The following is a 13,136-nucleotide window of genomic DNA, read 5'->3' as shown; positions in this document are numbered from 1 at the left end:
CAGTAACTACTCTCCAAGTTCTGTTAGAGAAAGCGTATCAAAATCGAAAATATATAGACGAAACATTTACAGAGTGGGTTAAGCGAAGATCAGAAGAATCGCCTCAGTTTAAGTACTGGAAGATCAGCATGGAGCTAGAATGTATACTTTTAAATCTGGTGCGCACTATTCGTCAAGAAAATTTCTCAGGTTTTACTGTCATTCTTGAGAACATATGTCTATCGATGTTTGCTCTTGATCATACAAACTATGCCCGATGGCCTTCAGTATTTCTGTTCAATTGGAAGCAGTTACCAGAGATGCATCTAGCTATTTTCCAGTAAATTCAAGGGTTAAATATATCTGGCTCCAAAGCTGAGAGGAAATTTTCCAGGATGGCACACGACCATTTGCATGAGCAAAACAACAAGTTAATTTAAAAATCATCAACTAATCTATCCCGTTTAAGTCATATGAGGCTTCATTAATACAATGGATCGTTGCTGGACCGGAAGTTGCGCGCATGATTGGGAAGTTTGAAGAAAATCAGAGTCTGAAGTCTGACGTCACTACTGAAAAGCTAGATACTAGATACATGAAGATGCTAAAAGCTTTTGTATTCGATATGAAACTCGTGTTTCCAGCCTAGTTGAAACAATTGAAGAACACGGGAATCTTTCGAAGATGACGATTTAACTGCAGTAAACAGCAACAAAATTATTCTCTCGGAAGAAAGTGCCATTTCTATGATGTCAGCTCAAGCCAATTCAATACATTTGTAGAAGATCGCTTAGTGTTAAGAAAATTATCCATACATGATGTTATTAAAAGAAACAATCTCCTCTTGATGAGCAGAAAATATTTCTGTTCAGTCCAAAGACAAGCAAAATATTGTTGATTTGAGGAAGGCAGCACTCTTTTTGCTAAGCTATATGTTGCCGGCCAAGCAACTCAAATGGATGTAAAAGATTTTTTTCCCTTGAAAGAAGCCAGTGTCCACCTTCTATATCCAACTTTGACAAATTTAGGAAATCAAGAAAAAAGTCCGACGTAGTTTCTTGTATCGTCCAATCTACTGGACTGGTTTTGACGGCTATTCCGGAACCAAATTGTTCATTGATGGGGCTGCACTGATTCACATGCTTTTCCTCAGTCTACTCGAATTGTCCAACAATACTGCGATCAGATTGTGAAGCCGTACATATTAATGAGATTTAAAAGCGTTCATAGGGTAGATTTAGTTTTTGATCCGTATTCAAAAGAAAGTTTGAAAAGCGACACGAGACAATCGAGAGGATCTGGACCAAAAATATGTATAAAATCCAATGTTTTGATACCAAAGTCATTTACTAAATTTCCTGCGAAAGATAAAAATAAAGAGGAGCTTTTCGAAATTTTGGCAGAAAATCTCGTGAAAATGGATCTATCAGATGGGAAGCAGGTTGTATGCACCTACAAAGACAGAAATTGCTTCAGTCAAGAACAATTTTGAAACCATGTCTCCTGTGTCCCACGAAGAAGCCGATGCGATGCTATTGCTTTATATGCAGCATGCAATAGAATACTCGGGTCATGCAATGATCACCGTGAAAACTGTTGACAGTGACGATGTAGTGATTGCTATATTCCGAGTTCCAAAACTGCAAGAGCTATGGGTGGAGTATGGAAGTGGAGAATATCTGCGGTATCTTTCCATCCACGTTTTGCACCGTAAATTTCCACAAGGTTTACCAGATCTTCTGCCTTTTTTCCATGCCTTTATAGGAGTTGATCCGGTGTCTAGTTTTGCCAGCATTGGTAAAACTAAGAACTGCATGGAAAATGTGGATGGCGTTTAGAGATGTTTAAGTTAGAATGTTATGTTAGAAAGTTTTTTTTACTATACTAAAGTACCCGAAAGCATCAATGAAGACAATAAGCATTTCCTACTTATTCAACGCTTTCTCGACCTGACGTATCATTCATCAAGCTCAGTGGAAACCGTAAATGCGGCTAGGAGAATTTTCTTCACCCAGCAAAACAGACCAGTTGAATGTATTCCACCATATAGCAACGTTCTTCTGCATCACCTAAAGAGAGCAATGTTGCAGTGTTCACTATGGACAAAATGTCTTCAGCAAAATTTTCAACTCTTGGATCCATGTCAGTGGGGACGGAAAAGAAATTGGTGAAGAGTTGAAATCTCTTTAGTATGCACACCCCGAAATAACAATTGAGAAATTACAGGAACTTATATCATGCAAGTACAAAAAGATGTCTACACGCTGTCCATGCGTCTGATCAGGTCTGAATTGTACCCTTCTTTGTAGTTGTGAGGGTCAGTGTAATACGTAAAACGCTCCTTAAAAAAACTTATTACAGTTTTCGCTATAACAGGTACTTTTTCTTTGTATTAAAACGTGTAATTTTCATCTATTTCTCTTAAATGTTTAAAATGTAAGCAGGGGCGTAGCTAAGGGGGGGGGGGGGGTTTGGGGACAAACCCCCCCCCCCCGAAAAGTTAGTCTCAAAAAAAAGAGAAAAAGAAGAGAGAAGAGAAAGAAAAAAAAAGAAGAAAAGGGAAAAATTCCAAGCGATTATATATATATATATATATATATATATATATATATATAAGAAGTAACCCCCCCCCCCCCGAAAGTCGGGTCTAGCTACGCCACTGAATGTAAGCATGTTTAACAAAATTGTTTTATTATACGCTAGCATTATTAATAGTTAAGTCCTCGATCCATTTGGGGCGGTGACTTTGATTATTTCTATTTTAACCTCCCTTTCATTCAGTATACAGGTAAAATACTGACAAAAGGTGTTAACACATGAAGTACAAATTTAAATTTAATGAAACTGGAAAGGTTCTTTTATAATAAAGGTATAACAGAAAAAATTTTACTCCAATTTCGGCGAATACAAGAAAGTCATTGTTTTCCTATCAGTTTTCACGTTGATATTGTAATAATTATTAAACTATTTGTCTTCTTTACTAATAATAAAGCTCAAAGTTTGTCGGGATATCTGTAAGGATGTCTGTCCGGATGTCTCTCTGTGACGCGCATAGCACCTAAACCATTCGGCCTATTTTCACGAAATTTGGCACAGAATTAGTTTGTAGCATGGGGATGTGCACCTCGAAGCGATTTTTCGAAAATTCAATTTTGTTCTTTTTCTATTTCAATTTTAAGAACATTTTACCGAGCAAATTATCATAACGTGGACGAGTAAATTACCAAATTATCATAACGTGGAACCGTAACACAAAAAAAAAAAAAAAAAAAAAATGTTGAGAAGACCAGGGCCCACCCAGGGCTGTCTTGCAACTGAGGAAGGAAGGAAGGAAGGTACCATAAAATGACTGAGCAAATTAACATAGCAAATTGGCGAAAAATTCATCATCCATTGTGTGTAAATATACAGGTGAATCAAATGACCTTTTAATTTTTTTACTGCAAGCAAAGCCGTGCGGGTACCACTAGTAGAAAATAAAACTAAGCTCTATTAAAGAGCTTTTTTAAATGGCTTTCAGATAATGTATTTGAATTTTACAAAATTATGACCTATTATGTAGCTCTAAGCAGTTAAACCAACGTACTAACCGATACATGACGGCCATTTTGATGACGTCACCAGAGGGAGTTTTGACCTCCAATCAATTGCCTCCCGGCGTTTTTTTTTGCTCTCTTATATGAAAATAAGTGCTGTACAAAATTTCATACTGGTATCCGGAAGTGAAATGTTTTTGCACAAACTCCACCGACTAATATGGGACTTGTACTCGAAGAAATTGGGGGTGTCTGTTAAGGGAGGTTTTACATAAATTTTGTTTTGTCATTTAATAGCAATACTTTTTGATTTAGGCTTCAGTTATTCGGAACTCCAGCTCTCGAATACGCTACCTTGCGGTGATTTACAAAACTGCAAATGAAACTAAAACATTACCACGTTGCGTTACACCTGTGTCTGTTGAAGTAAACACAGGCAGTTTGTTCTGAGTATTTATTAACGCAATCGATGTGTCTTAGTTTGCTTTCAGCTACAGAAATTAATTCGTCCCTTAGTAGTATTCTCGAGCTTCTCAAAATAATGTTAGTTTTCATTATTTCCTTAATAATTGGTGAAAGCGAAAATTCTGGATTAACAAACTTGGATAACGTTATACAAGGTAAAAATTTTTATTGTTTTGTATGAATTTGTAAGAATATGGGTTTTTTTTTAATCTTAAATTAATTAAACTTACCATATTTTACAGCAGCATTTAGTTGGAATGGACAGTATGCAAAATATTTTCTTGAATATATTATCGTAGAACAAAATGAATAACCGAGAAAGAATTTACTTTATTCCTTTTATTCTCAGCTGAAAGGTTTCGCCAAATTTGTTTAGGGTTATAGTTTTAGTATAGTGCGAGCAAAGTAGCCTTGGCGAGATTTCGCGTTTTTAGCTAAACCATTTTTAATTTTTATCATGAGTGGAATAAAATGGTAGTAAGATTACAGAATTCGATAAGTGAAAAGAAATAATGGTCAATCAACTGAAAAGAAAACTAGAACCATATATCCGTGAGAATTTTGTTGATGATTTGCATAACATGACACAATTAAATCGTAACTCAGAAATTAGAAAAATCGAAACAGAAAATTTTTAAATTAACCGATTCGGGAATTCGAGAGAAATAACTCAGCTACAAATGGAAAACAATAAGCGCTACCCAAGCAAGGCGAAAAAGTATCACCTTCTTTCGATAACAATTTGTAATGTCATATTGAATTTTCTAGCATTAATTGTTATTCTTGTCAGGTCACAATTATTATTTAGTTTTATCAAGAATTGATAAATATCGAATTCAACATCGTGGAAATAGCTGCTTAGAACTACGAACTACGCAGTTTGCATTAATCTTTGACGTTTAGTAATGCTTCTTGAATTCTCATTTCTTTCTACGTGGGCCAGAATATCCACAAGACTTTGAAAATTAATTTCAAAAGAATAAAGCGAAAAAATCATACGTACGAACAAAAATTACAACACTTTTAGCATTTTCTTCGTTACCATGTGCGTTTGTTTTAGTTTTTAAGTCCGCCATTAGACAGTGACTTCAGTGCCCCCTATAGTTCGTTGGAGTTGCGAATTCCTTTATTACTATAGTTACATTTTAAATAACCCATGAAGAAATTCATTTTGTAACTCTCCTGGTGCTGCCTCTCAGTCTCTTGCTGTATGAAAATGTGACCCCCTGTTTTGAGGGTGTAGCATAGTTAAAAGTGAGTTCCCTCTATTTTCCTCTTAATAAGTTCCTAACAAAGAGTAAGTATAATTTTTTTCAAAAATTTTTTTTCATTACTTTTAATTGAAAAAAATTGTGACTTGAAACTGTCAGATTTTTGGAGAATCACCCACATGTCTATTTAGATCACGTGCTTCAATCAACCAATCAACAGCTTAAAATGGTAACCGGTGAGGGTAACCGAAGGATGATAGAACGCTGCGGTTAGTAACCGATTACTCACCGGTCGACCGGTGAGGTTCGTCGAACGAAACCTTTGAGAGCGATATCTTCGTGGTCTAACTTACAAATCGTTTGAGGTTTAATTTTATTCATATTTTTTTTCGGGGCTAAACTTAAGCAGACTTTACATTAATAAACGTGTTTTTTGTGTAAAATTACGTTTTCTCAGGAAAAAATACCGATATATGAACTGAAAAAGCAAAACTTCATCTGATACAAAATTTCCAGATTACTAATTCCCATCATTTAAGATTGATAAGAAATAAAAATACAAAACGTTATACACCGTAAATATAATATTTATGATAAGTGTACTTGGTTATCGGCCATAAAATCTTTCTCTTTATTACTGCATTCTAATCACGTTTTTTTTAAAAATAGATATGCCTCGTATTACCAATTCTAGAAAATCACCAGCAAAAATATGACGGGTGCACATTTCTCGGCCATTTCCATTTCATTTCATTTGTAGGAACAAGAAACCTAACGAGTAGGGCACTATCGCAATTCGTGATTGAGAAAAAAATAAATTTGAATTCAAGTGATTAATTTTTATTTATTTATTTATTTATTTTCTGAACTGTCGTCTGTCTCTACAGTTTGTGAACTAGTCAAAGAAGGCCCAAACGCCTTGGTGGTCCATGGACCTCCTTGCCTCAACCCCCTGTTATCAACGTATTCGGACCATCTATCACTGCCAATCATAACTTCCATGGATGTAAGGAAATATCTCGGGAAGTACCAAGTGAACGTGTTGCCGGACATTAGTCAAGCAACAGCAGAATTACTCACGCAGTACAAGTGGGATTCCTTCGTGTTTCTGTATGATAAGGACAATGGTACGTACCTGTTGTTTGAATTTATTTACAGTAAAACTACAATTATTCGAATCAATTGCGACCGGATCCCATTCGGTTTTTTGAATAATCGGATAATTGGATTTTTTCCGGAAAAAGGATCTATATTGTTATGCGTTCGTAGCAACTTCAAACTTTCTTGAAATGACGACACAGTTCTTGAGAAAATAGATTTATTTACAGCTATGTACAGGAAGCGTAGTTACAACTGCTAAATCAATCATCAGCAATTAAACAAATATCAATTAACACCGAAAACTCAACGTCTTTACATCCAAATACGCAAAAATGCAGCTCAAAAGGCTTCACAAAACAGAGCTAATACATGCTCCTCCAGCGTACCGCTGACACGATTCACAAGAAAATTCGAAATGCTTCTCGGTTTTCTTTTTTTTTTTTATTCATTCACGAATCTTATCAATGAAATATAGGGGACCGTATACTTCAGTCGAATGTACGGGGGCTGTATATTTATGACAAGAAACTATTTACAAGTTAAGTTACTACAATAATTGTAGATGAAAGATAATTTAATAAACGCCAAATTTAGCTAGATTACGGCAAATTAATCACAAAAATAATTACTATTTACAGAATTTGTAACAATATTAATTAATAACTGTATGTATGTTGAAAATAAGAGAAAAAAATAATTTTTGACGAAGTAAAGAGTTTTTAATTAATCGAATGACACAGCAACATTTTTACATGCTATGCATACTTACACGTGGACGTGCTGTACCCGCACAAACACACACGCCTACATACACACACTCGTGATTGCGAAAAACATAATTTGAATTCAAGAGGTCAAAATTCAAATTAATTGTTTTTTTCTATAGGTGCTGACCAACTTCAAAAAGTATTCCGTTTCATGGACTCCGTCCCCCAAGTGGAGGCTTTCTGGCGGATATCCGACGAATATCAAGCATCTCAGTTCGTCCGAATGTTGCCTGTACATGCTGATCGAATCCTGTTGGCTGTCTCGGAGAATCTAGCCGATAAATTGGTGATGGAGCTTAGTTCCTGGAGGATGTTTCATTTTATCCTGATGAAGCCGGTAAAAATAAAGAGTTGTTTTAAAACGAGGAGGAAAGCTCTTCAGAAAGGTCCCTTAAAGAGAAATGTTCTTTGGAAATAACTAACTGAATACATAATGAAAAATAACTAAATGAGAAAAAAAGTTAATAAATAAATGTAAATAAAAATAATACATGATCATGACACATTTTATTTATTCTGAAACTAGTGGTACCCGCATGGTTTTGCCCGCAGTGGAAAACTAAAAGGTCATTCGGTTCGCCTGTATATTTACAAATAATGGATGACGTATTTCTCGCCAGGCTATGTTCATTCGCTCTTCCATTCCACGGCATGATAATTTCGTAATTCACTCGTCCATCTTATGATAATTTTGCTCCGGAAAATGTTCTTAAAATTGAAATAGAAAAAGAACCACGTCGAATTTTTGAAAAATCGCTTTGAGGTGCACACCCCCCATGCTACAAACTAACTTTGTGCCAAATTTCATGAAAATCGGCCGAACGGTCTAGGCGCTATGCGCGTCAAAGAGATCCAGACATCCTACAGACAGAGAGACTTTGAGCTTTATTATTAGTAAAGAAGATAAAATGAAATATGAATCTAAAAACACTTGCATTTGTTTTTATTATGTAGATTCTAAAATTTTCTCTTCAAGAATGCTAGAGTATTCTTAAAAAATGAAACACAACGTAAAATGTCTGAGAGCAATAAAAATTATTGCAGACACTTGTTTCTTGGTTAGCAAACAATGCCCTTTTTGAAAACTACGAATAAAAATACCTTCTGTCAGACATTTTCCCATCCATAAGCTCACATCTTTTGCTTTGAAAAAGGGACTCCATGTAACTAAAACAAGCGCCTAATTCTTGATACTACAGTCGAACCTCCAGATATCGAACTTCTACATATCGAAATTTTCTATATATCGAAATCCCAACAAATTTCTATGTTCATCACATAGAAAAATTGTTTCTATGTATCGAAAAAATCTCTACAGATCGAAATTTTTTCCGAGTCATTCATAGATTTTTTTTCCACTTTAGATTGTTTGTCTCTTGAAAAAAAAAGGTTAGGGGAGAAAATTATGTTTACTAAAGATTGCTACGAAACTCATAAAGAATCTGGGGTTGAAGGGTGTGTAGATAGGTCGTTGTTTCGTTCTGGAGTTCTTAAATTCCCTCAAGTTCATTTCAAATTTCAGTTGTAACAAGTAACACTAAAACCAGTTTCAAGTTATCCCTTTTGTCTGTTGATTATCATTCCTAGTCTTTCTAGCTGCAGTTAAGCAGATTGATTTTTTACTTTTCTCGCGATTACATCGTCAAAACGAAAATCCCCTATTGTTGCGGATCAAGTTGAATTGCCAAAGAATGAAGATGTATGAAGGCGCAAAAATGTAATTTCTGTTATTTTTTTTAATTATTAACTTTTATTTAATCCGATGCTCGTATAAATTTGAAATTAGGTTTCATACACGAAAATTGTGATAGGGATGAGCTTTAATTTTAATGTTTTAGGAGATTGTTAGGATAAAATAAGATCGTTTCTTTAAACCGAAGTTTCTATATATCGAATTTTTTTCCGGCAATTTGCTACTTCGATATATGGAGGTCCGAAAGTATATGATTTTAAAGAAAGAAGGGAGGGAATAATATCCGCTGGATACGTGCCTGCTTTTGTAAAAAAAAAAAAAAAAATCCCCAATGCCTCCTAGATACGTCCCTGCTTTTACGAAAAATATTTTTGAAATGCAAATAAAAACCCTCTTTATTTCTTCAATAGCATTTCATTTCAATTTTGGTTTTATTTTACATCAATGTAATGTCGTAGTTAAACATTTTAGGTTGGCATCGTACAGAGGAATAGTAACCAGAATGCCTATAGTTACACCAAGTTCTCTGTCGTCGATCCCATGGAGCCATTGTTGAAGATTCTGGAGAGTAGGTGGAAGACGCTGGATCTGCACCCCAGTCTGGAGCCCGGAGAGAAAGAACTACCGGTAAATTAATACTCATTTGTTAAATATTAGTTGGACACTGGGTAGGCATTTCAACAACTAAAGATAAGTGTGAAACGTAAAACCACCTGTAGTTAACACTGCTACTTGTAGTTGACAATTATAAAGAACTAGCAAAAATACCCGGCGTTGCCTGGGTCAGTAATAATTATGAGAAACAATCGTTACTTGCCCTTGTTTTCTGTTTTAAGCGAAAGAATTTAAAACAAACCTTTTTGACGTGATTAAAAATCTAGCTTCTTCCTTACTCATTAAACTAAAATAGCAATAAGTACAAAGAACAAAATAGTATTCAATTTGAAACGAAAGCACGACATTTAAGCATATACAAATTTGAAGAATTTCCGAAATATGAAATTAAACTTTACATGTTTAAAAAGATTTATCTGTTAGTACTTTTTTTTTTTAAAATGTAAAACCTTCTCTGTATGGCTATTGATGTACGAGCTGTTTTAAAAAATGTAGCCGCCCGTGTTCCCCTTACACTTGCTTTAGTTATTTTGGGAAATTTAATTTTTGTGAACACTTGGTGCGGTTTAAAATTTTACCAAATTTGCGAGAATCATTTTGGGACACTTTCGATAATACTCCCCCTCCTTACTAATTTTTATTATAGAAATATTGTTGCCAGATGCTGAGATATTTTTGGTCAAAATAAAATGGCGCTAAACGGTTTCATCCGAAATGTTTCTAAAATAAGTAGTAAAATTTGCCGATTGTTTGAAATCGTGTAAAAGGAAAAATTAATGGAAGTTTTTGTGCGGTTTATGGATTTGCCTAATTTAGTTGTAGAATTATTTTACACAGTATTTTTTTTAAAAGTATCTTTGATTGGCGATATTTTGTTTATATGGTGAAAGCTGAGAAACATTATTACGTAGTCTTTGGGCTCAAAAACAGCGACAGTGGAAAAAACTGCCAAATGCATCAGCTACTGAAATCTTTCTGAAAAAATTCTGGCGATATTTCTGCTGGTTATTTGGATATAGTGAGCAAGTGTCCAATCAGCATAAATAATAATAATAAACCATTAGTTACATAAGTTCCGTTTAAAAGTAAAATGATCAGCCAAATCCATTTATTTTTAGCCAATCTTGTGGAAAAACGTTACTTTAAAATTTGACTTGAGAAAAGCCTCAAAAAGTCAGACGAAACGCAAAAATATTCAACAATACAACAATTCTTGGGAGTTGAGATGACACACTAAATAATGACTTGGGTTGCTGAAAGCCTTCGAACAGGGAACAAAAAAGCTCATAACTCGTTTTTTATACAACTTAGAAACTTCGAACAGATGCTATCTTCGGCAGAAAAATTGGCGCTTTCGATGGACATATAATGTTAATATGTGCACGTTTTTTTCCACCCCCATATTGGGGCATTTATGCGAAAATTGGGACTAAAATTGGAATAAAAAGGGAACTATCAATCGGATTTTTTCCGAACTGGCCTTTAAACCTTCCCAGTACCAAACTGAACAAACGGTGAAAGTTTCAGCCAAATCTGCCGCGTAGTTTCTGAGATCTTAGGGAACAAATTTACCAAACTCCATTTATATATATGTATATATAGATGAGCTGAAAAGTAAAGCGTTTCAACGGCTGGAGACAAGCGCGTAAGATTATAGAAAAAAATTATGACAACTGCATAAAAAATGCTACAGAAACTTATAAGTTCATCAACTCATGCATCTATGCAATCTCTTTAATTACTCCCTCATTTAAATGGGACCTTTAGATGTCAAAATATTCCCAACCTTTGAACTAGATGAGAGTGGTTAAATTGTTACTTATAATATTTTAAGTAGTAGTAAAAAGGTATTTTAAGAACTACTTTTTCATACATCACAATGTCAACGTGTTGAGGTTAATCCCCTATTGCGTTGAAACAGACCAGTTACTTCGATTTTTCCAGGAGGGGGGGGGGGGGAGGCAAAGGGTGCATAAAACTTGACCACGGAGAGATGGCGGATGACCTTGAAGCGGAAACATTATTTGTAATTGGTTGTTTTTTACTTCCTTTTACAAAAAAGGAAGCATTGTATTTGCGAAAACATTTTCACTCAAAAATCGATCTTAATTTGCATTTTACTCACCCCCGAATGAATATTGAGTATTTTTTTTCGACTCGACCACACGTGGATAAGTGCCTAAGAACGTATAGACACGTGAAATATCCATAATGACGATTCTCGAGTTAATTACAACGAATTTTCTCGTGACGTCTCTATGTACGTATGTATGTGCGGATGTACAGATGTATGTCGCATAACTCAAGAACGTTAAATCCTAGAAAGTTGAAATTTGGTACGTAGACTCCTAGTGGAGTCTAGTTGTGCACCTCCCTTTTTGGTTGCATACGGGTGTTTCTAAAGGGTTCTTTTGCCCCTTTTTGAGGGAAATCATTGTTAATTTCGATGTAAACTCAAGTGGTGTTATAATTTGGTGGACACTTGGCGATATATTGCCAGTGTTTTGGTCGCCAAGTTTTGTCGTCAACTTGGCGACACATTTGGCGATTTAAAAAAAAATCTGTTTTAATTTGGCCACTGTTGGTAATATTTAGAGAGTAAACTATTGAATCACATTAAAATTGCCAGTAATGTGGAAATGACATTAAATTGGAGTAAAAGGAAGTCATCTGATGCACACATCAGCTCGTTTTTATTTTGTAAGGGATAGGATCAGCGAGAATGCTTCTCGGCGTCTATTACAAATGGTATAAATGATGTTTCCGCTTCAAGGTTATTAATCATCTCTCCGTGGTCAAGTTTTACCCGAAGCAAATTTTATAGAAAAACAACAAAAACCACGCTCACTTATATTTAAAAACATTAATTTTTCAAAGACGAGCATGTATTGTAAACCTCAGATACTGCAAAAGCACTTATTTTGCAAGCCTTTAACTTTTGCGAGGCCGTTGTAATCGCGAAAATGTAAACCTCAAGAAATATTTTTCTGAGCTTTTTGATTCTGTTCATAAATAATTTGTGAAATTTTCAGCTCTCGAAAATAAGTACTTTTGAAGTATAAAAGTATAGTGAATCGGGGATATTTCGATAATTGGGAATCTGGCGCGGTCGCCTCATTTTCGACGTAAATAATTTTATTATGGTTACCCTGATGACTTAAAGTAACCCTATGTGAGTAGATGTTTCTGATCTTTTTGTTTAGATTTGTAAAGAAAATTACCTCTTGCGCAGGCGCTGGAGCCAAAAATTGACGCCAATGAAAAAAGATCGCCAGATTCCCAATTATCGAACTATCCCCGTGAATTCAAACACTGTATCGTTCTTCCAATTAGATAATATGATCATGCCATGTTCCATTACAATTTATCATTTGTAGGATTCCGTCATTTTGAATCATGATTCAAGCAGCATTCTTTACAGCATGTACAGTAAGTTGCTTAGAGAAGGGAAGGACATTCCCGACGCTCCCAAGCAGGATTGTTTCAATCCTGAAGCACATATTCCCGACGCCGATTTAATCAAAAAGGTAAGGATATAAACAGATTTTTTTTGAGCAATCACGATTGCTTATTGTTCTCACATGACTGTTTTGATGTGCTATCATTTTATTTTCCCACCAGCACCACCGTCGACCGGTTCCTCACGATGCTGCTTCTATAGCGAAAACCGTCTCCAGGTTGCGCCCATAACCTACACACACACACGCATACACACACAACCACACACACGCGCACACACAAATACATACACCTACACACACATACACAA

General features: G+C 35.2%; 1 protein-coding gene across 1 annotated transcript in view; it reads left to right on the top strand.

The window, feature by feature from the left end:
• The window catches only part of LOC129220508 (glutamate receptor 3-like), a 62,909-nt gene that overhangs the window by 12,473 nt on the left and 37,300 nt on the right, over positions 1–13,136 (top strand). The window contains exons 3-6 of the mRNA XM_054854936.1: positions 6,079–6,318; positions 7,179–7,396; positions 9,224–9,379; positions 12,745–12,894. Of these exons, the coding sequence (XP_054710911.1) occupies positions 6,079–6,318; positions 7,179–7,396; positions 9,224–9,379; positions 12,745–12,894 (764 nt within the window). The remainder of the gene's footprint in view (positions 1–6,078; positions 6,319–7,178; positions 7,397–9,223; positions 9,380–12,744; positions 12,895–13,136) is intronic.

This window comes from Uloborus diversus, chromosome 4 (genome assembly GCF_026930045.1).
Source record: "Uloborus diversus isolate 005 chromosome 4, Udiv.v.3.1, whole genome shotgun sequence".
In the NCBI taxonomy this organism is placed as follows: Eukaryota; Metazoa; Arthropoda; class Arachnida; order Araneae; family Uloboridae; genus Uloborus; species Uloborus diversus.
Note: the sequence above shows the minus strand (reverse complement) of the source record. Positions and strands in the feature narration are given on the sequence as shown.